Here is a 27,534-nt window from a genome sequence, read left to right as displayed (position 1 = left end):
TTTGGGGGGCGGGGCTGTGGACGGAAGAAGGAAATACAGAGACCCGTTAAGTATATTAAAGCTTTATTTAAAGAACAACCGAGGTGACGTGACATGATGAGATAGACATGTGTATGTACAGTGCCAAGCACACAAATAACTATGCTGTGTTCCTTTTTTCTTTCTCTGCCTGAAAGAGTTAAACATCAGGTATGAAAGTGACAGTTTCTGTCCGGGTCGGACTGGGTCAGACTATAGCGTAACCCTCACTGATAAGTAATTGTAGACATAAAAAAACTTTCCTGTCAGTAAATGGCTTCTGAGGGCAGGAAAGAGATCAACATGGTCAATAATTCATAGATTTGAGCTCTGGCATACTTCAATGAAGGTGTCATTGAGCAAAGTCAATGAAACTGTAAAAACTTAAAACTAGATTTAAATATAAAATAAAATGGTGGGGTATCTAAAAAAAAAGTCATTTTGAGGAGAAGGAGGATAGATACAATTGTTTTTCTCATCAGTTTATTTTCACCTCGGATGTCCTTTACAGCTAATCGCTCAGGCCCCCAAAGCGCTGCATAATAGCTTTGATAAGCTATTTATGTAGTGCTTATATACTTTGCATTGAGTGCAAATGCGCTCAAAATGCTGCATGTCCTGCGATTGCGATTACCCCTAATCACAATCGCACTGTAAGGTTCTGCCCAACCCACTTTCATTGGCAAAGCATTTTTGGGAATCGCTGGCGATTGTCTGCAATCCCAAAACCCTGCCAAAAACGCCCTAGTGGGTTCCTACCCTAATGGAACAATGTGAACTGATTCAGTTGATTAACATAGGAGCCGTTGGGATTTTGACGGTTTAGTTCCGCTAAATGGACATTTTTAATGCCAATGTGAAGCGGGCCTAAAGGTGGCCATACATGGTACAATTTTTCATTTTTTTTCGATTAGATAATTTAATTCGATTATTCCGTTAGATCGAATATAAAGATTTTTCCAGCATGTCTGATCTGATTTTTCTCGAAAAAACAGGATGATCGTTCAAATTTCTTGATCGAAAAAAAAAATATTTTCAACTTTCATTTAAATCGATCATTTAGATCGAATAAAAGGGATAATCGAACGTTTTTTTTGTACCATGTATGGCCACCATAAGAGTGTCACTGACCTGCAGAGGAGAATAGTGTCACTGACTAGCAGGTAGAGTGAAAATGATGGCACTGGCCAGCCTGGGTGGTGAGTAGCATCATCAGGGTTTGAGAGAGAGGGATGTCAATGAACAGCAGTAATAGAGGAGGAGGGTGTTATTATACAATACATGGGAGAGAGAGAGAAGAGTGCTATTGAGCAGCAAGTGTAAAGAGAGAGGATTTCCCTCACCAGCAGCTTTGGGAGGTAGGGATATAAGTGAACGGTTTCATTACCAGCAGGGAAGGTGCAGTGAAGGATACCTCTACTCGAAAGGGATGGGGGCGAAATAGGGTGCCATTGACCAGCAGAGATGGGGGAGGAAAGGGTATCAGCTGCAGGCAAGTGATGAATAGAGTGGCAGGTGAGGAAGGGTGTTACTGAACAGCATTGATTGTTTGGGAGAATACCCCTAAGCAGCAGGTTTGGGAAAGAGGCATACCACTGACCAGAGGGGTTTGTGGGGTGGGAGAGGATGATGCTACTGCTACCAGACATGTGAGGGAAATGTGCTACTGACCAGCACAGGTGGTGACGTGAAGGTTGCTTCTGACCAGCGATGGGGGTGAAGAACAAACTCAAACATATAACATTTGTAAAGCGCTTTTCTCCCGCAGGACTCAAAGCGCATAAACATGGCTCAGACCCAATAATTGGTTGATTGTAAATTGTGGTACAGAGGAAGAACGTACGGAAATGGCAGGCTAAACAGGTGCCTTTTCAGTCTGGATTTGAATAACTCCAGGGAAGGGGCTGTCTTTACTGGGTGTGGTAGAAAGTTCCAAAGGGTAGGGGCAGCATGACAGAAGCTCTAGCTCCCAAGGTTTTGAGGTGCTCTCTGGGAGTTACCAAGTTTATGAAACCTGCTGATCTGAGGTTGTGAGAGGTGTGGTGCAGTTTCAGCAAGTCCTTCATGTATCCAGGGCACACATTGTGCAGGGATTTGAATGTCAACAGTCTAATCTTGAAGAGTATTCTCCATTTTACAGGTAGCCAGTGCAATGAGCAACTAATCGGTGTAATTTGACATTGGCGAGGCTGGTGTGTTAGCAATCTGGCAGCAGCATTCTGTACTTATTGCAGGCGGTGCATGTCTTATTTTGGGAGGCCTGAATAGAGTGCATTGCAGTAGTCCAGCCGTAATGTGATGAAGGCGTGAACTAGGGTAGCATGGTGGTGTAGTGGTTAGCGCTCTCACCTTGCAGTGCTGGTTCCCTGGTTCGAATCCCAGCCAGGTCAACATCTGCAAGGCGTGAACTGGGCAGCACGGTGGCGTGGTGGTTAGCTCTCTCCCCTTGCAGCGCTGGTTCCCCGGTTCGAATCCCAGCCAGGTCAACATCTGCAAGGAGTTTGTATGTTCTCCCTGTGTCTGTGTGGGTTTCCTCCGGGCATTCCGGTTTCCTCTCTCTCATCCCAAAAACATTCGGATAGGTTAATTGGCTCCCCCCTAAATTGGCCCTAGACTGCAACACATACTACACAATACATACATAGACATAGGACTATGGTAGGGAATTCGATTGTGAGCTCCTCTGAGGAACAGTTAGTGACAAGACAAGATATATACTCTGTAAAGCGCTGCGGAAGATGTTGGCACTATATAAATACTAAATAATAATAATAGGGTTTTAAGATCCACTGGAGGAATGAGATGTTCAATTTTTGCAATGTTCTTCAGATAAAAGTAGGAAGATTTGACTACAGCTGAGATTTAGTTTCTGAAGCTCAATTCCCCATCGATTAGCACACCAAGGCTGTGCACAAGGTCGGAGCTGTTTATGTTTGAATTCCCAATCGTGATTGGTATTGATTTAGGATAGAGCTGATTTTATGCCAGGCGCTGGCTTTGGACAACAAGGACCTCAGTTTTGTGAGCATTCAGTTTCAACCAGTTGTCACCAGAGGCTAGGTAAAGGATGCTATTGACAAAAAAGATAGGGAGAGAAGGGTGGCATTCATCAACAGGGATGGTATGAATAAGAGTGTCACTGACCAGCAGGGATGTGGTGAAGGAGGGTGCCACTTACGAGTCCATAGGGAGAAGAGTGTCACTGACTAGCATGTAGGAGTAGAATGGTGGTACTAACCAGGCTTGGTGAGGGTGGGAACATCAGGGTTTGAGAGAGAAAAGGTTGTGCTGCTGGCAAGCAGTGATGGGGTGGAAGAGTGCCATTAACTGAAACCTGGGATAGCGAAGAGTACTACAAAGCAATACGCATGGAGAGAGAAAATGCCCCTAACCAGCAGTGGTGGGGGAGGGGGTGCCATTACCAGCAGGGTTGGGACAGAAAAGCTTGCCTCTTTCCAGTTGAGTTGGGGAATGTGGGATAGGGACCATCAGCTGTTAGAAGGAGAAGGGTAGCATTGATAAGCAGGGGTGGGATGATGGTGCCAAGTACTATTATGAGGAGGGAGAAGGGTACCAATGACTGACAAAATGGGGACTCGGGAGATTCAAGCATTCAAGCAGCCACTCAAGCATCAAAGCATCCATAGTTTATTGCATTAACCTCTAAATTCCAGTGGTTTGACTGACTTCTCTGTCTGTGTTTGATAGCATCTGCTACGTCAAGGCCGCACTGGAGTGCAGGTGTATCATGAGCTGGAGGTCATTACGACAGAATATGAGCAGGACTCCATGGTCATGAGTGGCGACATCTCAAAGCAAGGCGTGGTTAAACCCATCGGAGTCCATACAGTTATTAAAGGAAGACTGCATATGCGCATGGGCAATGTTGGTAAGACTACTGTGATTTATATGGCCGATTTTATGAGTTTGTGCAGACTTGCCTTGCCTCTTTTAGGTTTGTCAGCATTGATTAGTTATTTATTATTTTTATTTAAATACCATTCCAAGGAACCCAGACAGTTTCACAAACGCTTAAAACATTACCGTTTTTTACGTTTCAAAGGCAAACCTATTCTAAAGAATTACTAATTGCAAAATTTTTGGTGCCTAAATGTTATTTGTTGCCTAATCCAACTTCCTTGAACTGACTTGAATAGTGAGAGTAGTATGAAGGCAGCCATCCTTAGTCCCTTCAAAACTATATCAAATGCCTTTCTTTCATTCTGATCATTTGGAAAGGTCCACGCTAGAGGCTTAAGGGTGTACATACCATTTCCAACTGCTGAAGATCACCATCTGGTGACTGTGCAGTAGGTGAGCAGGCATTTGTCAAACACTTGACAAATGCCTGTTTTGGAGTCTATGGTGGTTTGTTAGTGAACACCTGTTGATCACACAGTAACCTCCTGCAAATATCCAGCACTTGGCAATTGTTTATTGCCGCTCCAGTACAAGTGTGTTGTGGTGCTTCACAATGATGTTAGAGCCGAAAAGGCAGGCATTGGATATTGCAGTTCAGTGCTTCTGTTCGAAAGTTGGGGATGTGGCATTTGTTTTCCTTAACAGTATGAGGAAAGCATAGTGAATCTGTAAACCCTGATCCTATATAGATGAAACGTAATAAAACCTGAGCTGAATGTAACCTGATGAGAGTACCAGGCTTTACTTGCTGATGGTTGGCCCTGTAGTTCTATATCCCAGGGCCACACTATAACATTCGGTGGTAGATCACACACCTTTATACAGCATAGGCAAGTATTAAAACAAACTGCAAGTATTAAACGTAATACTGCAAGTATTAAAACAAATAAATTCATTACTCAGTTTAACCCATAGCTTACTGGTGTCTGTGTTGGTTCTGTTTTTATATGGTACTATGCTATTAATCAAGTTACCTGTACAATCTTTGTTGCTGCTGTAAAGCTTGCCAGGTTATGTCCTCACTCAGTCTCTAGGCCCTAATCTATTACCGTGGCTCTGAGCCCGGCCCACGTCTTTACCTATAGACAAGCCCCCACGTGAGCAGGACACGTTATTTGTCTCCTGACTACGGTTACCCCAGGTCTTAACGTGCAAGGCATACAGACTAAAGTAGAGAGGAGTAACCTGTTAGAACCCTAATAAGGCTAGTAACACAGCTCAATAGTTCATCAGTATCACACAGGGTTATTACCTTGGTTCAGAAGAATGAGGGTGTCAGCGCCGTTTGTCAGTAATGACAGAGATGACAAGTGCAGACTCTCAAGTATCAGGAGAGGGATTAAGCAAATGCACATGCAAGGTTCAGGCAATAGGTAAACCAGGTATGAGACAGTTCAGGCAAGTCTTCATGCAAGGTTATTCAACAGGTAATGCATGATCCAGGTTATGAGATAGTTCATGCAGGTCTACATGCAGTGTTATTCAACAGGTAATAGATGATGCAAGTTATGACACAGTTCCTGCTAGTCCCGCATGCAAAGTTATTCAACAGGCAATAGCTGCACCAGGCAGTATGGGATATAGTTCATATGAGGCTGTATGCAAAGTTTATTCAAATGACTGACAGGAATAATTGGAGTATACTTATCGTCCAGTTCAGGTAGCATGCAAGAAGTATCCAGTAACAGGCAATATCAGTCCAGGCAGCAGACAAGAGTATTCGGTAAACATGCAATGGCCGGTCCAGGTGGCAGGCAAGAGTATCCAGTAACTAGCAGAGGCTGGTCCAGGCGGCAGGCAAGAGTATCCAGTAACTAGCAGAGGCTGGTCCAGGCGGCAGGCAAGAGTATCCAGTAACTAGCAGAGGTCGGTCCATGCGGCAGGCAAGAGTTTCCAGTAACTAGCAGAGGTCGGTCCGGTGGCAGGCAAGAGTTTCCAGTAACAGGCAAGGTCGGTCCAGGCAGCAGGCAAAGAGTTTCTAGGAATCAAGCAGAGGTTAATCACAACAGACAAGGATAGTAAAATACAAACCAAGGTCAATATCCAGTGTATCTTTAACAAGTGAGTGTGCACCCAGCAACTAGCCAAAGCTATGCTTATCACGGGCGATGACTGGGAGCACCTCTCTCCTTGATAAAGCGAGGTGACTCTCGCGGAACTAGTGGGATCTTGTCCTCTGAGGGGATTCCTTGTTCCCTGCTGTGCTGCTGAGATTGACTTCACCATTTCTGGGCTAAGTATCTCCTATTTTTTGCACTACTCCACTTTATGCTCTTTTTCCTATGGGCTGCTCCTTTGCCTTAATTTTTTACTAGGCATCTTATCACTAGTAATACTGTATACTTGGATAGCAATTGTGCACTTTATTTCATAATCTTATATATGCGATATTTATTTGTGTGTTTTTTTTTTTTGTTGTGTTTTTTTTCCATTGCACAGGTGTTGTTTATTGGTCCTGCATCACATTAGGTTGTATACTGAACCCTGGTTCTCCCCCTGTTGGGCTCAATATTGAGCCTACTGTGGGGTTTTATATCTGACAGCAGCATTGTGTCATTATACAATATATTGCATTTAGAGTGATTGTTTCATATGCAGCAGGGATCATGTTGGAATATTTGCTTGGTTTTTAAATGGTTTTATTCTTTATTGAATCATCAGTACTGTGATTATTAATATACCCAATGTTGAATAAAGATTTTTGTTATACTTTTTCAAATTTTACTGTGGGAGGTGCTATTTTTTAAAGAGACTCCGTAACAAAAATTGCATCCTGTTTTTTATCATCCTACATGTTCCAAAAGCTATTCTAATGTGTTCTGGCTAACTGCAGCACTTTCTACTATGACAGTCTCTGTAATAAATCAATGTATCTTTCCCGTCAGACTTGTCGGCCTGTGTCTGGAAGGCTGCCAAGTTCTTCAGTGTTGTGGTTCTGCTATGAACTCACCCTTTCTGGCCCCTCTATGCACACTTCCTGTGTGTTATTTAGTTAAGAGAGAAGAGAGAAGCTGCTCTAATCAGCTGGATAAATCGTCCTCTGAGCTGGCTGGGCTTTCACATACTGAGGAATTACAAACAAGGGCAAAGCTGTTTGCAGGAAGAAAAGAGCAGCCTGAAACTTCAGTGCATGGGGGAAAGAAACACACAAATGATCTCTTGAGATTCAAAAGGAATGCTGTATACAGCCTGCTTATGTATGGATGTATTTTCTGACAAAAAACAGAGAATAGCGCTCGTATCCAAGTTTGTAATTGATAGTTTATTTATCTATACATAAAAAATATCTAGCCTTTGGAGTTAAAACCATATAAGCATAAAGGGTTTCATATACAAGATCACTTCAAAAGTTCTCCACTATATCCCCTCCTGCATATGTCTTCTAAAAAAATAATAATAAGTCGAACAATATAACTTCATTCATGCCATGCACACTGTCATGCATACCATGGAGCCACCTGAATCTCTAATAAAAATTCCCCATAAAAAATTCTCCAGGATGTATTTTCTATGTGTGGACATACTGTACATCAACCTACTTCCTGTTTTGGTGGCCATTTTGTTTGTTTACAAACAAACTTTTTAAAACTGTTTTTAACCACTTTTAATGCGACGAGGAGCGGCGAAATTGTGACAGAGGGTAATAGGAGATGTCCCCTAACGCACTGGTATGTTTACTTTTGAGCGATTTTAACAATACAGATTCTCTTTAAGGGCTTTCTTCCTCTACCATATAATTGCTCTTGTTTTGAGCCCTAGCACACACAGTTATTTGGTTGAGGTGTTGCAGACACTCCCTAGAAACTAAGTAACAGCGTCATCAGCGGGGAACAAGCGCCCGAGACCTGGAAACGGCGTATTTCTCGGCAGACAAAGGCAGATTCCTTATAGCTGTTTCCTGCTGGTAGTAATGTGTTATAGGTTTGGAAACTCTCTGCCATGAGTATCAGCACAAGAAAGCACACTAACAATACCTTGCCAAGTTGCCACTGTATGAGATCGATTGGCAACCTATAATAAAATAAAACATATGATTTTTTTTTTAATGTATTGTACCATGAAAAGCTGCTATTGTTATATGCATAGAAACTTGGCTGAGATGACAATGGGCTTATCCTTGGTGTTCTCTCATATCTATGCAATCTCAATATACTAATATGTTGAAGTATGTGGTCTGTGAATAGAAATGAATGACAATGCCATCAAACTAACACCCAGCTGTTGCATTAAAAAAGACTGGGATTTAATGGCTGCAGTGAATGGGGCTTAATGTTACAGGGTTCAGGGCTTAATTGGTACAAAACGACATCACATTTCCACTAAATTTAAAAAACCTCCATAATTAAAACTCAAAAAAGTAGTATCTACATTTTCTGTTTTGGTTTAAATCCCATGTAATTTTAAGCAGTATCACAGAGAGCCTTTAATTATACAAATAGATGATTTAACAACCTATTCCAGGCACAGATGTTTTCCTAGATCTGTGTAGACTTACAGTAACTGAGCTTATTATTTATGTCTATCTATAAGCTCCTTGATTAACTAATCAAATAAATCACTTGTGAAATACCTCATAAGGAGCTTAGACACTGGCCACTTCTTGTGTCACAGCCTGTCTGTGCTGTAGACTGCAGTCTAGCCAGACAATATCAGTCTGTGCCTTCCCCCAGTGGGGATAATACATCCCAGGTGTCAACAAGAGCCACATCTACAGAGTCTGAAAACTGGCTCACTGAAGTCCTTCTTATCATGTGATCAGAATTTCAAGACAATCTCAACATTTTATATAAATGACAGATAATGGCAGACAAAACAGAAGTCCTTCACCAAACAGTAGCAGCGTGTGCTGCCCCACCTACTCTCATCTGTGCCCCAAACTGTTGTATACATGACCCTAACAAACTTTTAGGCTCATTTTTCACACATGGCTGAACCATGCACTTGTGGGGACGTTTGGCCTCCTAGCTTTCAGCTGCAGTTTCATTTAACAGGTGTTGGTGTTACCCAGTGGCAAAAAGCACATCTGAGTTGAATGTAACTCCTTAGGCTTTTCCAATGCTTTTGCTGTGGGCTAGCAAGGCACCAGGCCCTTGCATGGGAGCACCTCACAAATGGTTTATTGTTCGCCTTCAGCCTCCCATGGAAAAGGGGCCTTACTCCTGTAACCATTCTAATCTCTGCATGATTACAGTATTATCCTATCATCATGCATTTATTTTGCATAGACATCATATTCTGATTAAAGAGGGCCAAGACTTTAACCTTAAAAACCCTCCTTTTTTGGAGCATAAGTGGAGCTATGCTCAGAGGCGTAGCTAGGGTTGTGAACGCCCGGGGACATGGACAGTTTTTGCGCCCCCCCGAAGAAAATGGGTGTGGTCACGGATGCCACCATGTAGATAGCCAGAGAGTCCATTTAGGTAGCCAGAGATCACCCTCCCTTTAGGGAGACAGAGAGTTAGTTATTTTGGTTGAAAAAAAAAAGCATAAAGTTCAACCAGAAATTACAGTACAACACTAGCCTTCCCATCCCACCTCCTTTAGGTAGCTACAGAGATCCACCCTTTAGGTAGCTGCATAATTCCCCCCTTTAGGTAGCTGCAGAGCTCACCCCTTTAGGTAGCCAGAGTGTCCCTCTATATCCAGATAGTGGGCGGTGGGGGGAGAAAACACAGCAGGAGCTGTTACACTCACTTCACCTATCGAGTTGTAGCAGCTCAGAGGGAGATGTAATTAGATTGTGAGCTCTTCTGAGGACAGCCAGTGACATGACTGTGTACTCTGTAAAGTGCTGCAGAAGATGTCAGTGCTTTATAAATACATAATAATAATATGGTAGGACATTACACTATGACAGGATTAGACTGTGAGCTCTTCAGAGGACATTCAGTGACATAACTATGTACACAACCAGGGCTGTGCATTTGCCCACGATTGGTCTAATGGGCAAGCCTTTGGAGGAGCACAACATAACAGACAAGGAGGAAACCCAGGGACCTGTAAAGCTACAACGGAATGCAAGAATCCCTAGGTAAGTAACAATTTTTCCCCCTGTCTCAGGTACACTTAGACCAGAAACCCACTAGGAGCGACTTTCTGAGCGTTTTGCGATTTGAAAAAAACTCCTGCTAATGTAATGCTATGGGTGTGATCCCACTTGAACGATGTGATTTTATAAAAATCCCCCATAGCATTGCATTAGTTAGAGCTTTTTCAAATCACTCCTAATGGGTTTCTGGCCTAATGCTGGGCATACACGGCTCGTTTTATATTATCCATCGAGCCGCTGATAGCTTGATTGATAATTACCGACGTGTCCAATCACCGCGCCGGATCGATACCGCGCTCGATCCCCGCGGGCGGACAATGGAAGAAACAAATCGCAGATAAGGAAGTGCCCACGGGGACGAGCGGGAATCGATCCACGCGCACGCGGGGACAAGCCGGTATCGAGCCATCGGCTAGATTCCGGCGCACCAACGAGCCGTGTATGCCCAGCATAAGGCTGTAGACACACTATGAGTGCTTTCTGAGGGCTTTTCTGACCATCAGAGCTTTCTGAACTTTTTTTTTTTTTAAATGCTCCCATTAACTTGCATTAAAATTGCAGTGAAATTGCTGCGATCGCTATTTAAGAAATGGCAATCGTGGGTTCGTGGCAAGTTTCCTGCGATTTTAATGCAAGTCAATGGGAGCATTTTTTAAAAAATGCTCAGAAAGCTCTGATGGTCAGCAAAGCACTCAGAAAGTGCTCATAGTGTGTCTACAGCCTTCAAAGGAAACCTGAGATAAAGTAAGTACAGTATTGCCCCCTGTAATCCATCTGCTTGATCGCTGTCCTACTGATCCTCTCCGTTTTCTGCGCAGTGAAATGTGACTGGGCCAGTTGGGAAATTTACCGTGCCAAACTACGGGAGAATGGCGATCTAATAGATGAACTACAGGGGGCTGGAGGAAGCTCCTCGGCTGTGGCTACTGTACAGAGTAGAAGTGTGATCTCACAGGGTGTGGAGTGGACAGAGGCAGAGCAAGATTATTAGAGGGCCACAGCATGACAGCAGAGGGGACCCCAGTAAAAACAGAGGATGGGGACAGGTAAGAAGCCCCCCAGATATGGATACTTTCAGACTTGTTTAAAGGGGGGGGAACACAGTGAACAACATAATTTACTACTCACTGCCTGCAGCCTTTTTCTCCCCATCCGGCATCCACCACCACACACCATCAGACACCCTGGAGGCAATCGCTGTGCCGAGTGGAACACTTTTTTCCAGGGGCGAGGAAGAGGGTCTCTATCTGTGCGGCACCTGCTGGGGTTCTCTTCCAAACATCAGACCCAGCGGCAGTCGCACCGCACAACCTCAGACCTCCCCATCCACTTTACTTCCCTGGCTGGGCTCACGGGGCTGGTTGACGTCACATAGCGGGCAAAGCGATGCCCCCAGTATAGCTTAGCTAGGTAGGTGCCCCCAGTATAGGTTAGCTAGGTAGGTGCCCCCAGTATAGGTTAGCTAGGTAGGTGCCCCCAGTATAGGTTAGCTAGGTAGGTTCCCCCAGTATAGGTTAGCTAGGTAGGTGCCCCCAGTATAGGTTAGCTAGGTAGGTGCCCCCAGTATAGCTTAGCTAGGTAGGTGTCCCCAGTATAGCTTAGCTAGGTAGGTGTCCCCAGTATAGCTTAGCTAGGTAGGTGCCCCCAGTATAGCTTAGCTAGGTAGGTGCCCCCAGTATAGGTTAGCTAGGTAGGTGCCCCCAGTAGAGTTTAGCTAGGTAGGTGGCCCCAGTAGAGGTTAGCTAGGTAGGTTCCCCCAGTAGAGGTTAGCTAGGTAGGTGCCCCCAGTAGAGGTTAGCTAGGTAGGTGCCCCCAGTATACCTTAGCTAGGTAGGTGTCCGCAGTATAGCTTAGCTAGGTAGGTGTCCGCAGTATAGCTTAGCTAGGTAGGTGTCTGCAGTATAGCTTAGCAAGGTAGGTGCCCCCAGTAGAGGTTAGCTAGGTAGGTGCCCCCAGTATAGCTTAGTTAGGTAGGTGCCCCCAGTATAGCTTAGCTAGGTAGGTGCCCCCAGTATAGCTTAGCTAGGTAGGTGCCCCCAGTATAGCTTAGCTAGATAGGTGCCCCCAGTATAGCTTAGCTAGGTAGGTGCCCCCAGTATAGCTTAGCTAGGTAGGTGCCCCCAGTATAGCTTAGCTAGGTAGGTGCCCCCAGTATAGGTTAGCTAGGTAGGTGCCCCCAGTATAGCTTAGTTAGGTAGGTGCCCCCAGTATAGCTTAGCTAGGTAGGTGCCCCCAGTATAGCTTAGTTAGGTAGATGCCCCCAGTATAGGTTAGTTAGGTAGGTGCCCCCAGTATAGCTTAGTTAGGTAGGTGCCCCCAGTAGAGGTTAGTTAGGTAGGTGACCCCCAGTATAGGTTAGCTAGGTAGGTGTCCCCCAGTATAGCTTAGCTAGGTAGGTGCCCCCAGTAGAGGTTAGCTAGGTAGGTGCCCCCAGTATAGGTTAGCTAGGTAGGTGCCCCCAGTATAGGTTAGCTAGGTAGGTGCCCCCAGTATAGCTAGGTAGGTGCCGTCGATTATGGGGTGCTGCAGCAGGGGAAGAAATACTGTTCTTACCAGAACTGTCAGGCGATGTCCTCCACTGCACGCATCTGCTCCTCCGTGCCCTCCGATCTGGTCCACGGTGTCCTCCGGTCCTCCTCTTCGTGTCCTCGGCTTCTTCCGTCTGCAGCGCCTCCTTGGTGTTCTGTGTCCTCCGACCAGGTCCGCCGCTTTCTCCTGCCATCTGCATCTTCTCTCCAGGTCGCCAGCTCTTCTTTGACGTCACATAGCGGGCAAAGCGATGTGGCTGGCTGCTGCCCGCTGTCTTGGAAGCCGCTTTCGCTTGGATTCGGAACTAAATTCACTGCTGGCACTCGGGAGAGTCTGCATGCTGGATGCTGCAGACTTTCTTCAGCCTCAGACTGCCCCGCTCGCATCCGGCAGCGCTCCAAACTCGCAGCAGCGCACCCGACCTCGCTGTCCCTCCCTGCCTGGTCGGCTCCTCCTCACTCCTGTCACCCGGCCAGCAATGAATGGATGGGGCTGGCTCTCCGGCGCTCTGTGCACCCGATGCGTTCCACTGCTATGGACGCTGCGTGGGCCGGCGGTGCGGCGACGTGTGACGTCACTGACCAAATAGGGTGATCCGGGCCCGGCGAGCTACTGACACACCGCACGGCTGGGCGCCCTTAGAGACCCAGCGCCCGGGGGCACCTGTCCTACCCCGACCCCCCCTAGCTCCGCGCCTGGCTATGCTTCAGCTCTAAAAAAAACCCTGGCCATCTACTTACCGGTAGCTATGCACACACTTGTATTTTGTCAGTCAATACAATTTTTCCAGACCACTTAAGGTGGCGGTTTTGGACTACTCATTGTACAGGCTACTTGCCAATCAGCGAGCACAGCTCTGTTACAGAAGACTATGAGCAGCACCCCACTGTGGGAACTTCCTTTTAAGACACCACAAGAACTATTGGCATCAGATGAGGGTGATCTGTCTAGCTGATCTCAAGAGGGAAGGACAATGGCGCAGAGAGACACATGTACATGATTTATATGCTTTAGATTTTCGGCTGAGATAATAACACAAGATTGTTTCAGCCAAGGAAAGTCTTTATTTAGCTTTAGGCAAGGACCAAGTTAAGTTTCAGGCTAGTGTTCTGGTAAAAGATCACACAAAGAAATAGCGCTATGCCTCTCATTCCACACCTCAAATCACTGTGCCAATATTACGCCACCAAAATTAGTCTGTCATGTATGGCTGGGACCTCTCAATACCTGACCTATAAAGAACAGGCATACTTCATTTTTCTTGAGTTTGGACAACATTTGTAATAGTGGGCCATATCGGAGGAATGGATTGATAGAAACTTTATTAGACCTAGTATTTGGTCCATGTGACGTGCCCACAGAGACTCCCTTATCCTTCTATTTCTCATTATTTCCCAGGAAAGTGAGCAGTTGTCAGCTGGGATTGCACAGCTGCACAGATCATACCAGTGTCATGTTTCTCCATCTCTGATCAGCAGCGGTAATGGAACTGGCAGAGTGACAGCTCTGCAGGTGGCAGAGAGAATGGGCCTTCTCCGTGCATATCTGCCTGTAATGTCAGTTACCGAGAACATCTCCTATACCGTTAATTACAGCAAGAGGGAATGTGCTGTGAACAATGCTGTGTAATTTACAGATGCACGCTAATGACGATCCATATGTGCATTTGTATAAAAGAAAACAAAACCAGCTAATTTAATCTCTCCTTTGGCCTATAGGTAGAACTCAATAAATTAATCATATATATATTTATTTACATTCAGCTCTCGCCTCTTTTCTCTGAAGGGAAGCTAAATTTACAGTATTCATACATGTAACTATTAAACTTCTTATTGTATTGCGCAGTTTAAGCAATTAGCAATATTTATGCAGTTAGGCAGTAACGGCAGTGCATCCCCAGATGCTACTTTTGTTCCCTATACAAAGGCTCCTTCATGCAGAAGCATCATTTGACACAAAAAGGTAACATTTGAGCAATTTGGTTACTAAGCTCTCATATGATATACAGGTCCTTCTAAAAAATTAGCATATTGTGATAAAGTTCATTATTTTCTGTAATGTACTGATAAACATTAGATTTTTTTTTATATATTTTAGATCCATTACACACAACTGAAGTAGTTCAAGCCTTTTATTGTTTTAATATTGATGATTTTGGCATACAGCTCATGAAAACCCAAAATTCCAATCTCAAAAAATTAGCATATCATGAAAAGGTTCTCTAAACAAGCTATTAACCTAATCATCTGAATCAACTAATTAACTCCACCTGCAAAAGATTCCCGAGGCTTTTAAAAACTCCCAGCCTGGCTCATTACTCAAAACCGCAATCATGGGTAAGACTGCCGACCTGACTGCTGTCCAGAAGGCCATCATTGACACCCTCAAGCAAGAGGGTAAGACACAGAAAGAAATTTCTGAACGAATAGGCTGTTCCCAGAGTGCTGTATCAAGGCACCTCAGTGGGAAGTCTGTGGGAAGGAAAAAGTGTGGCAGAAAACGCTGCACAACGAGAAGAGGTGACCGGACCCTGGGGAAGATTGTGGAGAAGGAACAATTCCAGACTTTGGGGGACCTGCGGAAGCAGTGGACTGAGTCTGGAGTAGAAACCTCCAGAGCCACCGTGTACAGGCGTGTGCAGGAAATGGGCTACAGGTGCCGCATTCCCCAGGTCAAGCTACTTTTGAACCAGAAACAGCGGCAGAAGCGCCTGACCTGGGCTACAGAGAAGCAGCACTGGACTGTTGCTCAGTGGTCCAAAGTACTTTTTTTTGGATGAAAGCAACTTTTGCATGTCATTCGGAAATCAAGGTGCCAGAGTCTGGAGGAAGACTGGGGAGAGGGAAATGCCAAAATGCCTGAAGTCCAGTGTCAAGTACCCACAGTCAGTGATCGTCTAGGGTGCCATGTCAGCTGCTGGTGTTGGTCCACTGTGTTTTATCAAAGGCAGGGTCAATGCAGCTAGTTATCAGGAGATTTTGGAGCACTTCATGCCTCCATCTGCTGAAAAGCTTTATGGAGATGAAGATTTCATTTTTCAGCATGGCCTGGCACCTGCTCACAGTGCCAAAACCACTGGTAAATGGTTTACTGACCATGGTATTACTGTGCTCAATTGGCCTGCCAACTCTCCTGACCTGAACCCCATAGAGAATCTGTGGGATATTGTGAAGGGAAAGTTGAGAGACACAAGACCCAACACGCTGGATGAGCTTAAGGCCGCTATCGAAGCATCCTGGGCCTCCATAACCCCTGAGCAGTGCCACAGGCTGATTGCCTCCATGCCACGCCGCATTGAAGCAGTCATTTCTGCAAAAGGATTCCCGACCAAGTATTGAGTGCATAACTGAACATAATTATTTGAAGGTTGACTTTTTTTTTTAAACACTTTTCTTTTATTGGTTGGATGAAATATGCTAATTTTTTGAGATAGGAATTTTGGGTTTTCATGAGCTGTATGCCAAAATCATCAATATTAAAACAATAAAAGGCTTGAACTGCTTCAGTTGTGTGTAATGAATCTAAAATATATGAAAGTCTATTGTTTATCAGTACATTACAGAAAATAATGAACTTTATCACAATATGCTAATTTTTTGAGAAGGACCTGTATTTCGATATGTGCCTGGAGATGGGTCAGGGATCTTACATAGTTACATAGTTATTTTGGTTGGAAAAAGACATACGTCCATCGGGTTCAACCAGTATAAGTACAATACCAGCCTGCTCCCTCACATATCCCTGTTCATCCAGAGAAAGGCGAAAAAACCCTTACAAGGCATGGTCCAATTAGCCCCAAAAGGGAAAAATTCCTTCCCGACTCCAGATGGCAATTAGATAAAATCCCTGGATCAACATCATTAGGCATTACCTAGTAATTGTAGCCATGGATGTCTTTCAACGCAAGGAAACCATCTAAGCCCCCTTTAAAAGCAGGTATAGAGTTTGCCATAACCACTTCCTGTGGCAATGCATTTCACATCTTAATCACTCTTACTGTAAAGAACCCTTTCCTAAATAAATGGCTAAAACGTTTTTCCTCCATGCGCAGATCATGTCCTCTAGTCCTTTGAGAAGGCCTAGGGACAAAAAGCGCACCAAGCTATTATATTGCCCTCTGATGTATTTATACATGTTAATTAGATTCCCTCTAAGGCGTCTTTTCTCTAGACTAAATAAACCCAGTTTATCTAACCTTTCTTGGTAAGTGAGACCTTCCATCCCACGTATCAATTTTGTTGCTCGTCTCTGCACCTGCTCTAAAACTGCAATATCTTTTTTGTAATGTGGTGCCCAGAACTGAATTCCATATTCCAGATGTGGCCTTATTAGAGAGTTAAACAGGGGCAATATTATGCTAGAATCTCGAGTTTTTATTTCCCTTTTAATGCATCCCAAAATGTTGTTAGCTTTAGCTGCAGCGGCTTGGCATTGAGTACGATTATTTAACTTGTTGTCGATGAGTACTCCTAAGTCCTTCTCCAAGTTTGATGTCCCCAACTGTATCCCATTTAATTTGTATGGTGCTAGACCATTGGTACGACCAAAATGCATGACTTTACATTTTTCAACATTCAATTTCATCTGCCATGTATGTGCCCATATAGCCATCCTATCCAGATCCTGTTGCAATATGACACTATCTTCCTGAGAGTTGATGATTCTGCACAATTTTGTATCATCTGCAAAAATAGCAACATTGCTCACTACTGCATCTACTAGGTCATTAATAAATAAATTGAAGAGCACTGGACCCAGTGTGTGTACATTGACGCAAATAGAAAAAAGCGTAAACAATTAGGTGCACTTGTGTCCGCATTAGTCTTTTTGTAGAGATGCTTTTTAAATTTTGAAGCTCAATAGATCACGTTCTTTGCCTTGTAGCATAATAGATATTTCTATTCCTGTGAGTAATATTGATTTCATCTTCATTACCTGCTACTGACCTCTGTGTGAACATTTTCCAGCATGGTCCACCTCCTGCTATAAACCTTGCCTTGATGTTGACCTTTCCCACCTGCTTTGTGCTGGAAACCTTAGCAGGATGCTCACAGATCCAGCTGACTTACTATGTATAAGCTTCTGTCTCTAAATTAAACAGCTATCTCAGGGATGTAGTTTGAAACTTCAAGGGAACATGAAACTATAAGAGCTCATTTAGATGAATTCCTAAAAATAGCATTTTTAAGCAACCTGGCTGGGTACTGAGTCGATGATTGACTACAACTATTGATCATTTCAGCACCAGGGTTATGGAGATAGTTTAGGCACTCATGCGGCGGATGGGATTTAGGGTTAGGCATAGGGGGGGGGGGGGGGGAGTTAGGTGTATACAGGGGTGTTAGAGTAAGGCATTAGACATTAAGAAGGGAGACGGGTTCTTTTTGGGCACTTACATAAGTTAGGATTAGGTATTAGGTGAAGGGATTAGGCACCTATAGAGGGTTTTAGGGCTAGGCATGGGGAAGGGGAGTTAGGGTTAGGTATCTACAGCGGAGGGTTCAAGAGAGAATAGGTGCCTGGTAGTGCATACTAAAATATTGTTACTCTAAATTACCCATATTTTACTACTAGGGGCACCACCAGCAACCCAGCTCATACACTGGTGCCACAATAGGTACTCACTGAGTCAGTGGTATAGCATTAGGGGATGCAAAGGTTGTGACAGCAATGGGTCCCCTGGACTAGAGGGGCCCACTAGGATCCCTTCTTCATCTATCTTATTAGCTTTTCATTGGGGCTATGCTGGTAATTAGCACCTCTATATGTGCATGGGATGGTGGTAATCCTCAGCAAACTGTAGTTTTACTCTGATTACTTCTCTCAGACACTGCAGCTGTCCTTGATTGTTTTTTTTTTTTTGGCTGTTATCTCAATACAGTGCTTGGGGCCCCATGTAAATCTCACACTGATTCCCCAAGCTCCAAATTAAGCCACTGCACTAAGTGTTCCTGCGTATAAGAGACTGTCATATAATCAGACATAGAAACCGCTACCCAAACTTGACCAATCAGAAATCTTCTTTTATTGTATTGTAAAGGGGTACTTAGCATGAGCCAGCACAATGTTTTGGTTAGAAACCTTTCTCAAGTTTGCCATTGTTTCTCTGTCTGGTACCTGTTTAGGGGAGGTGGTCTAACCTGTTTGACCTGGATGCTCCTATTTTATTCTCACCCACTTTCATTGTAGCATGCAGGATCCTGTAACTTTTTGTCATATAATCATCCCACAGAACTGCTGCTTTATGGATTTTAGTCAGTTTGTCAGTCATAGAAAATGCCCATTGAACACTGGAGTCACTAGTCATCATCTGAATGAAAGAAATGTTCATATAGGTATTCAGCATTTGCAAGACTGCACCTTTCCTGCAACATTTTCTGCTTGTTTTCTGGTCAAACACATTGTATTAGAAGTTAATGGGTGCTCCCTCCAATTGTCTCCCAGTTTGCTTTTTGTGAGTGTGTAGTTTGTGTTCCAGAGAATATTTAATTGTCTGACTGAAAGTGCTGATAGAATGATTGCTATCTTAGATCAGAGACAATATTAACGTGTTATAGGTATTTGATGGATTCTACATGAGAGTGGACTGAATCTTTACATATCAATTCCATATGATGTAGACTCAGCTATCATACTTCTTTAAATAAATATTGTAATTTTCCACGCTAGCATCACATTTTGGGTATTGAGCTGATACCACCCAAACTCATTTGTATTACACCACTTTGTGTGAAATGTAGGTTTTTAAATCTATAGTAAACTAATACCTTATTTGATATATTTCTGTTACTGCATTACAGTTTAGTATTTACATACGTCTGTATTGAGTCCTGGTCTACTGCCTTCTTAGACCTTCTGCTTACACACAGCTCTGGTGAATATAGTATAGTGGGTGGAGCTTTTGTTGGGAGTGTTGTGTCTTAACATTTGTGTGCTGTGAGTGGGTGGTGGTGCCATCGGTCAGGTGCTCAGCGTCTGACGTGTGTGGATGCTGTGAGTATGTAGGGAGTGGAGTATGAGGGAGTTTCTTTGTTGTCTGTGTACTGCCCCTTCTTTCCAACCAAAGCTAAAGGATGACCTTTTTAATATCAAATGCAGTCATTGACCAAGTACACAGTGCTTACTTCAGCTTTTAAGATGCACCCTTCTGATTTTGTGAACACAGAAAGTACTGTCGATGATAGATTGCTACACGTTTTCTATACATTATGAATGTTGAAGACCAATTATTAACACACAAAAACCAATGTTGTCAAAGTAAGGAAAAGGGAATTCTAATAGATTTTCTCTTTCATAAAAATCAAACCATTAAATACAAAGAAACAAATTAAGAAACAAATTAAACCCAAGACTTCAAACAATTAAAAGCAAGTCATTTAAATATTGGCATGCTGCCAAGCCAGCTCTACTTTCGGTGATATAAAATACTGTATATTCCTGCGTATAAGACTACTTTTTGACACTTGAAAATCTTCTGAAAAGTTGGGGGTCGTCTTATACGCCGGGTGTCATTGATACAGGGTGATACGTCCTATCCTGTTACCGCCTCTCAGATCTCACTGCTGAGGACTGTAGTGAAGCGGCGCAGGCGCATATATGCGAGATCTAGGAGGCAGAGAAGGAGGTAGATAGGATACAAGGGTGGGCCAGGCAGGTGAAAGAGGTGTGTTTTATGGGCACAGCGCGATCTATTCTTCCATACCACTCTGATAAACCAGTAAACAAGAGAGCTGACCAATCCACTTATGGAGAGGGAGAGTTGACCAATCCAACCAGTCAATTGACTTTATACTGTTATATACTGGGTAACACATACAGTACAGCACCAGAATATGTCCATATATAGCACCAGTATATGATTTAATTATTTTACTGTGGTGTGCATTGGAAGAGGGGTAGTCTTATATGGCGAGTATATCCCAAACTCTATATTTTAACTGTAAAAGTTGGGTGTCGTCTTATACGCCCAGTCGTCTTTTATACGCTGTAATATACGGTAGTCTGCAGATTGAAGCACAGCTGGCCACTGCAGCTCCCTACCCCGACCCCCCCCCCCCCCCCCTCCAGTGTCAGCTGCATTGTAGTCTGCAGCACTCTCCATTTGGTAGCTAAGAAACTACCCAACATGCAGTTAAGATAGCACCAAGCCCTGGTAACTGTAAGACAATAGTTTCATTCTTCCACCTGGAATAAGCCCCAGCTATCTAAAACTCAACTTTTTTCCCCTTTGTAGGTTCACTTTAAGTCAGAAAAGCTCCCATATACCCACACATCAATTACAACAAAGGTAAATGCAGTGTTTTGAAAATAGGCTCCACACCCTTCCATCAGACACAGTAATCATTAAAGCAACAAACAATGGCCCTTATTCAATTACCTTTTTCTCCTGAGTATTCTCTTAGAAGATAATGTTTCATCTTTTGTTTCAAATAACCTTTCAGCCATCTGTAATTGAAAAAGTACCAAAAAGTGGGTGAAAAAGTACATTTTTTCAGTCTTTACTTGCTTGTTGGAGGAAAGTAAAAACCTCTCATTTACGATTGTCAGAGTGGTGGACTTTTCCACAAGCGTGGGAGGTGTAGGGAAGCAAAGGATTCCCTGTAGCCAGAAATCTAGATAAGAAAGAAGCAAAATCAAATACCATGCAATACAATACTTGGTACTTTAGCATTTCATCTGACACCACCAAAAAGAAATGTTTTTTTCATACCTCAGTGTTACCAGCAGTCTTTCCCCCAGAGGCTTATTCTTCTATATTCTGATGAGATATATATATTGCAGTTGGTTATCATGGAGACAGACCAGACATCCATGTACAGTTCATAAATTTATGAGGAAACTGTCTCAACTCTTCGTAAACTAACAGGAAGTTGTCATTGTCTGTTTTGCTGTGAGAGGGTGCAGCCATGTACAGCTTTTTTATGTTCCATCATCACACAATAACACCAAATCAACAACAGCTTGAGAAGTAGTATGAGTGTCAAAAACATTGCAGTGTGAGCTTTCATTGTGAAATGAACTATACAGATGTAAGTTTACACTTCATTGTTTCAGGGTAACACAATGTAAATAAACATTTTTCTTGCTTGGCTCTTATGCTTATGCTCCATCTCTAATACATTCCAATACACTGACCAAACATGAATATGTAGATCAAATGTTCCGGTTTAAATTTAATTCTGCTACCTGCGTGATTGTCTTAGATTTGTGACGCAAAGTAGTGAGGCCAAAAGATCAGCATGCCAGTCTGACAACTGGAATTTTTAAAAGGGAATGAAGATGACATCCTTCATACTCCTCTATCACCTGGTTTCCTTTAAATGCAAAAAAGGCATTAAACTACTTGGTAGGTTCAAGGTGGCCGGAGGCACCCAGAAAGATGTGTGTACATATACTTCAAAAAAAGAAATTAATACATATGAACAGTACAAAGGAATATTCAAAAAGCTTTTATTGTGCACCTTACGACAACGCGTTTCACGGCATAAGCTGCTTCTTCAGGTGGTAATGGTTCACAAAAGCCACATGATTATTGTTCCAATGGTGAACAAGTTGGGAATTTAGAATTCAAGATGGGCAGAAATTGAGAAGTAGTTTTGAAAGTTTCTCAATCTGCCAGCTGAGGCCATTGTCACTGGAGGGAAAAATGCCAGGGAACCCTTGCTAAGTCCTCAAGGAATCCTGGTTAGGAAAGCCTGATCTAAAGTAACACAATAAACAAATAAATAGACCATTAAGTTGCATTCAGTATGTGTTCTGGAAAATAAAGCTTCCCCTGTGCTTTTGTCGAGCATACATTTTAAAAATGTCTATTTTTTTAAGGTACTTGATGTGAGACTCTGACCTACACTGTGCCATATTAAGACATATTCAAAACTCTTGCACTCTTGCCTGTGTTCAACTCCTGTGTGGGGTTAGTATGTTCTCCAGATGCTGCATTTGGCAAGTACATTTCCGCGCTGCATACATTTACATACAATTAACATTTTTTTTAATTTGCATTAACTTAGAATTATTAAGATTCATTTGACCACCTCTTGAAGAGATGTTCATTAACGTTCAGATTACCACACAAGCAACAAAATGGTGAGGCCTGTATATTTTCTACCGCCTCTATTTCAGCATTGGGTCTTTCACTTGGTCCCACTCTTCACGAATATGGTCACGGAGTACCCCTTGGTCCAGCTACACTGGAACTATAGAATGCTAGGGTATGGGAGACAACCCACCAAGTAAAAGTATTTTAGGCAGCCAATATTGGCAAGGGAGTGTAATGCCTGGCAGATCTCATTTTCCTTCAGCTACTATACCCCAATCTAGTGCCGTAGCTCTGAGCTCGGCCCACAGTCTTCACCTAGAGACAAGCCCCTGCTTGAACAGGACACTGAATATGTCTTTGGTTGCCCCATGTCTAAACATGCAAGGTATAGAGGCTGAGGCCAGGAAAACCAGAGTACCACCAGAGCAAGCAAGACTATGCAGCTGGGTGATATTAGGTAATAGAGCAGAATGCTCTTATGGAGGAGATTACACAGATCACACCAGGAGCTATGAACAAGGGAGCAAGATTGCCCAGAGCGACCGCAGCTCTGAGAATCTGATGTCCATCACACTGAGTAACAAAGACAGACAACAGACAGACAGACGGAATGCTTGTCAATCTAATCGCTGCCCCAGTGATAGCAAACATCCACACTGGCACGGACAGGACAAACAAGTAAGAGCGTAACTAATAGCAACTGCAGCCTATCGTTACGTCCACAGGAACAAGACCAGCAGGAACAGACAGACAGATGGAATGTTTGCCGATCCAATCGCTGCCCCAACAATAGCAAGCATCCACACTAGCACAGACAAGACAAACAAGTAGGAGCGTAACTAATAGCAACTGCTGCTATAGTCATGTCCACAGGAACAAGATCAGCAGGAACAGACAGACAGAAGGATTGTTTGCCAATCTAATTGCTGCCCCAGCAATAGCAAACATTTACACAGGTTCAGGAATGTAAACTAATAGCAGCCACAGGTATAGTTACATCCACAGGAACAGAACTAGCAGGAATACTACCAGTCACCAACGTGGTGAAGGCAGTCTCCAAGCTGTCAGGATAGAAAAGTCTTCACTGTACCCCCGAGGGTGCAATGAACATCCAAGCAGGCAAGGCAAGGTAATGCAATACAATTCAAACTTCACACAAGGAACCCAGCAGTCAACTAAGGCAAAGCTGAATGCTATGACAGGCAAGGTGTGAGAGGAGGAGTAGGCTTTTCTATGGACATCAGCCAATGAGAGTAGACATGCAAATTCCCACACAGCTGAATGGTAATCACACAATCCTGTGTTAGACTGATTGAAGGCTGCAAGCTGACTGTGAATGCAAAGGACTCTCATTACAAATACATGCCAAATTACGCAACAACATGCATGTAAGAAATCCATAGCTGTCTGGCTGCAGTTCAACTGCAGCAAGCCTTAGGTGGATTCATGACAACATCCTGAGCTATTCTGAACTGCAGAGTGATTGCAGATGGCAATGAGACTTATTGCAAATGCAATCAAAACTAAGCAACCAAATGCAAGCAGAGAAATCAAAACTGCTTGGTTGCAGCTCCTTAGCAACCGACAGGACATGCTACTGGAGGGTTCCTTACAGGGAGTTTACCAAAAGCACTAAACACATTTTGGGGATCCATATTCAGGCACCTACTGTACAGGAAAGCTCCACCTTAAAGAAACCCTGAACCAAAGCTCAGGTTCAAAATAAGATATTAACCTGAAGAGAGGGAATCATCAGGATCCTATTGAAGCTTCCCTTGGTGGTCCGATGTCCCCCGTGGCTGAGCACAGCTACTTCCACATCGGGGCCGGACTTCTCCTCTGTTACAAGCTTGGCCATACAGTAGCCATGTGAACACGGCTGCGCATACGTAGTAAAACATGCGCAGTACCCACGCTGAAGGAAGAGAATATGATTAGGGACAATGCCTTGTTGCTAATCTTCCAAGGGTCCACGCTCCGCGATGGGGAACATCAGAACACCGAAGGCAGCCTCAATAGGATCCTGAAGCTTCCCTCTCTTTAGGTAAGTATCTCATTTTGTACCTGAACTCTGGCTCAGGTACTCTTTAACCTCACTCTGTCTGACAGTGCATTAGATACCTACATTTAAAGGACAACTGAAGTGAGAAGACTATGTAGGCTACCATATGTATTTCCTTTAAAACAATTCCAGCACATATAGTAGAAAAAAGCTTGAGACACTTTTTTGGCCTCTGAGGAAGCTTATTGTTAAGTGAAACAGCTGTCAGGCCTCCAACACCCCTACTGCACATCCGATGTCTGTACACTGCTGATTAAAAGGTGCATTTTTTTGCAATTTACAGTGCCTCAAGATTTTCTCTACTATATGTCCAGGACTTGTATTATGAGAGCGTGTTGTTGCTGGTATGCAATCCAGTGTGTGATAGCCAGTCCACCTCCCGATCACATCTAGTGCCGATCCTCTTTCTCTACAATTTTTGCCTTAACCACTTGAGGACCGCAGGCTTTACCCCCCTTAAGGAACAGACCCTTTTTTTCTATTCAGACCACTGCAGATTTCACGGTTTATTGCTCGCTCATACAACCTACCACCTAAATGAATTTTGGCTCCTTCTCTTGTCACTAATAAAGCTTTCTTTTGGTGCTATTTGATTGCTGCTGCGATTTTTACTTTTTATTATATTCATCAAAAAATACATGAATTTTGTCAAAAAAAATGATTTTTTTTAACTTTCTGTGCTGACATTTTTTAAATAAAGTAAAATTTTTGTATACATGCAGCACGAAAAATGTGGACAAACATGTTTTTGATTAAAAAAAAAACCATTCAGCCTATGTTTATTGGTTTGGGTAAAAGTTATAGCGTTTACAAACTATGGTGCAAAAAGTGAATTTTCCCATTTTGAAAAATCTCTGACTTTTCTGACCACCTAGAATTCCAGGATAGTATAAATACCCCCCAAATGACCCAATTTTGGAAAGAAGACATCCCAAAGTGTTCACTGAGAGGCATAGTGAGTTCATAGAAGATATTATTTTTTGTCACAAGTTAGCGGAAAATGACGGTTTGTGACCAAAAAAAAAAATTTGTAAGCACCACTGTAAAGCCTAAAGGTGCTCATTGGACTTTGGGCCCCTTAGCGCAGTTAGGCTGCAAAAAAGTGCCACACATGTGGTATTGCCATACTCAGGAGAAGTAGTATAATGTGTTTTGGGGTGTATTTGTACACATATCCATGCTGGGTGGGAGAAATATCTCTGTAAATGACAATCTTTTGATTTTTGTTTACACACAGTTGTCCATTTACAGATATATTTCTCCCACCCAGGATGGGTATGTGTAAAAATACACCCCAAAATACATTATACTACTTTTCCCGAGTACGGCAATACCACATGTGTGGCACTTTTTTGCACCCTAACTGCGCTAAGGGGCCCAAAGTCCAATGAGTACCTTTAGGATTTCAAGGGTCATTTTGCGGCATTTGGTTTCCAGACTACTCCTCACGGTTTAGGGCCCCCAAAATGCCAGGGCAGTATAGGAACCCCACAAGTGACCCCATTTTAGAAAGAAGACACCCCAAGGTATTCTGTTAGGAGTACAGTGAGTTCATAGAAGATTTTATTTTTTGTCACAAGTTAGCGGAAATTGATTTTTATTGTTTTTTTTTCACAAAGTGTCACTTTCCGCTAACTTGTGACAAAAAATAAAATCTTCTATGAACTCACCATAGTCCTAACAGAATACCTTGGGGTGTCTTCTTTCTAAAATGGAGTCATTTGTGGGGTTCCTATACTGCCCTGGCATTTTAGGGGCCCTAAACCGTGAGGAGTAGTCTGGAATTCAAGTGCCACAAAATGACCTGTAAAATCCTAAAGGTACTCATCGGACTTTGGGCCCCTTAGCACAGTTAGGGTGCAAAAAAGTGCCACACATGTGGTATCGCCGTACTCGGTAGAAGTAGTATAATGTGTTTTGTGGTGTATTTGTACATATACTCCTGCTGGGTGGGAGAAATATCTCTGTAAATGACAATTTTATTGATTTTTTTTACACACAATTGTCCATTTACAGAGTTATTTCTCCCACCCAGCATGAGTATGTGTAAAAATACACCCCAAAACACATTGTACTACTTCTCCCGAGGACGGCGGTACCACGTGTGGCACTTTTTTGCACCCTAACTGCGCTAAGGGGCCCAAAGTCCAATGAGTACCTTTAGGATGTTAAGGGTCATTTTGCGGCATTTGGTTTCCAGACTACTCATCACGGTTTAGGGCCCCTAAAATGCCAGGCAGTATAGGAACCCCACAAATGACCCCATTTTAGAAAGAAGACATACCAAGGTACTCTGTTAGGGGTATGGTGAGTTCATAGAAGATTTTATTTTTTGTCACAAGTTAGCGGAAAGTGATTTTTATTGTTTTTTTTTCACAAGGTGTCACTTTCCACTAACTTGTGACAAAAAATAAAATCTTCTATGAACTCACCATAGTCCTAACAGAATACCTTGGGGTGTCTGCTTTCTAAAATGGGGTCACTTGGGGGGTTCCTATACTGCCCTGGCATTTTAGGGGCCCTAAACCGTGAGGAGTAGTCTTGAAACCAAATGTCTCAAAATGACCTGTGAAATCCTAAAGGTACTCATTGGACTCTGGGCCCCTTAGCGCAGTTAGGGTGCAAAAAAGTGCCACACATGTGGTATCACTGTACCCGAGAGAAGTAGTACAATGTGTTTTGGGGTGTATTTTTACACATATCCATGCTGGGCGGGAGAAATATCTTTGTAAATGGGCCTTTGTGTGTAAAAATAATCAAAGAAATTGTCATTTACAGAGATATTTCTTCCACCCAGCATGGGTATATGTAAAAATACACCCCAAAATACATTATACCACTTCTCCTGAGTACGGCGATACCACATGTGTGGCACTTTTTTGCACCCTAACTGCGCTAAGGGGCCCAGAGTCCAAT

At 43.3% G+C, this 27,534-nt stretch overlaps 1 protein-coding gene across 3 annotated transcripts in view; it reads left to right on the top strand.

Moving 5' to 3' along the window:
* The window catches only part of NPHP4 (nephrocystin 4), a 486,557-nt gene that overhangs the window by 337,757 nt on the left and 121,266 nt on the right, over positions 1-27,534 (top strand). For all 3 annotated transcript variants that reach the window (XM_068240494.1, XM_068240492.1, XM_068240493.1), the window contains one exon: positions 3,727-3,907. In XM_068240494.1, the coding sequence (XP_068096595.1) occupies positions 3,727-3,907 (181 nt within the window). The remainder of the gene's footprint in view (positions 1-3,726; positions 3,908-27,534) is intronic.

Source organism: Hyperolius riggenbachi, chromosome 6 (genome assembly GCF_040937935.1).
Source record: "Hyperolius riggenbachi isolate aHypRig1 chromosome 6, aHypRig1.pri, whole genome shotgun sequence".
In the NCBI taxonomy this organism is placed as follows: Eukaryota; Metazoa; Chordata; class Amphibia; order Anura; family Hyperoliidae; genus Hyperolius; species Hyperolius riggenbachi.
This window is presented reverse-complemented; position numbering and strand designations above follow the sequence as displayed.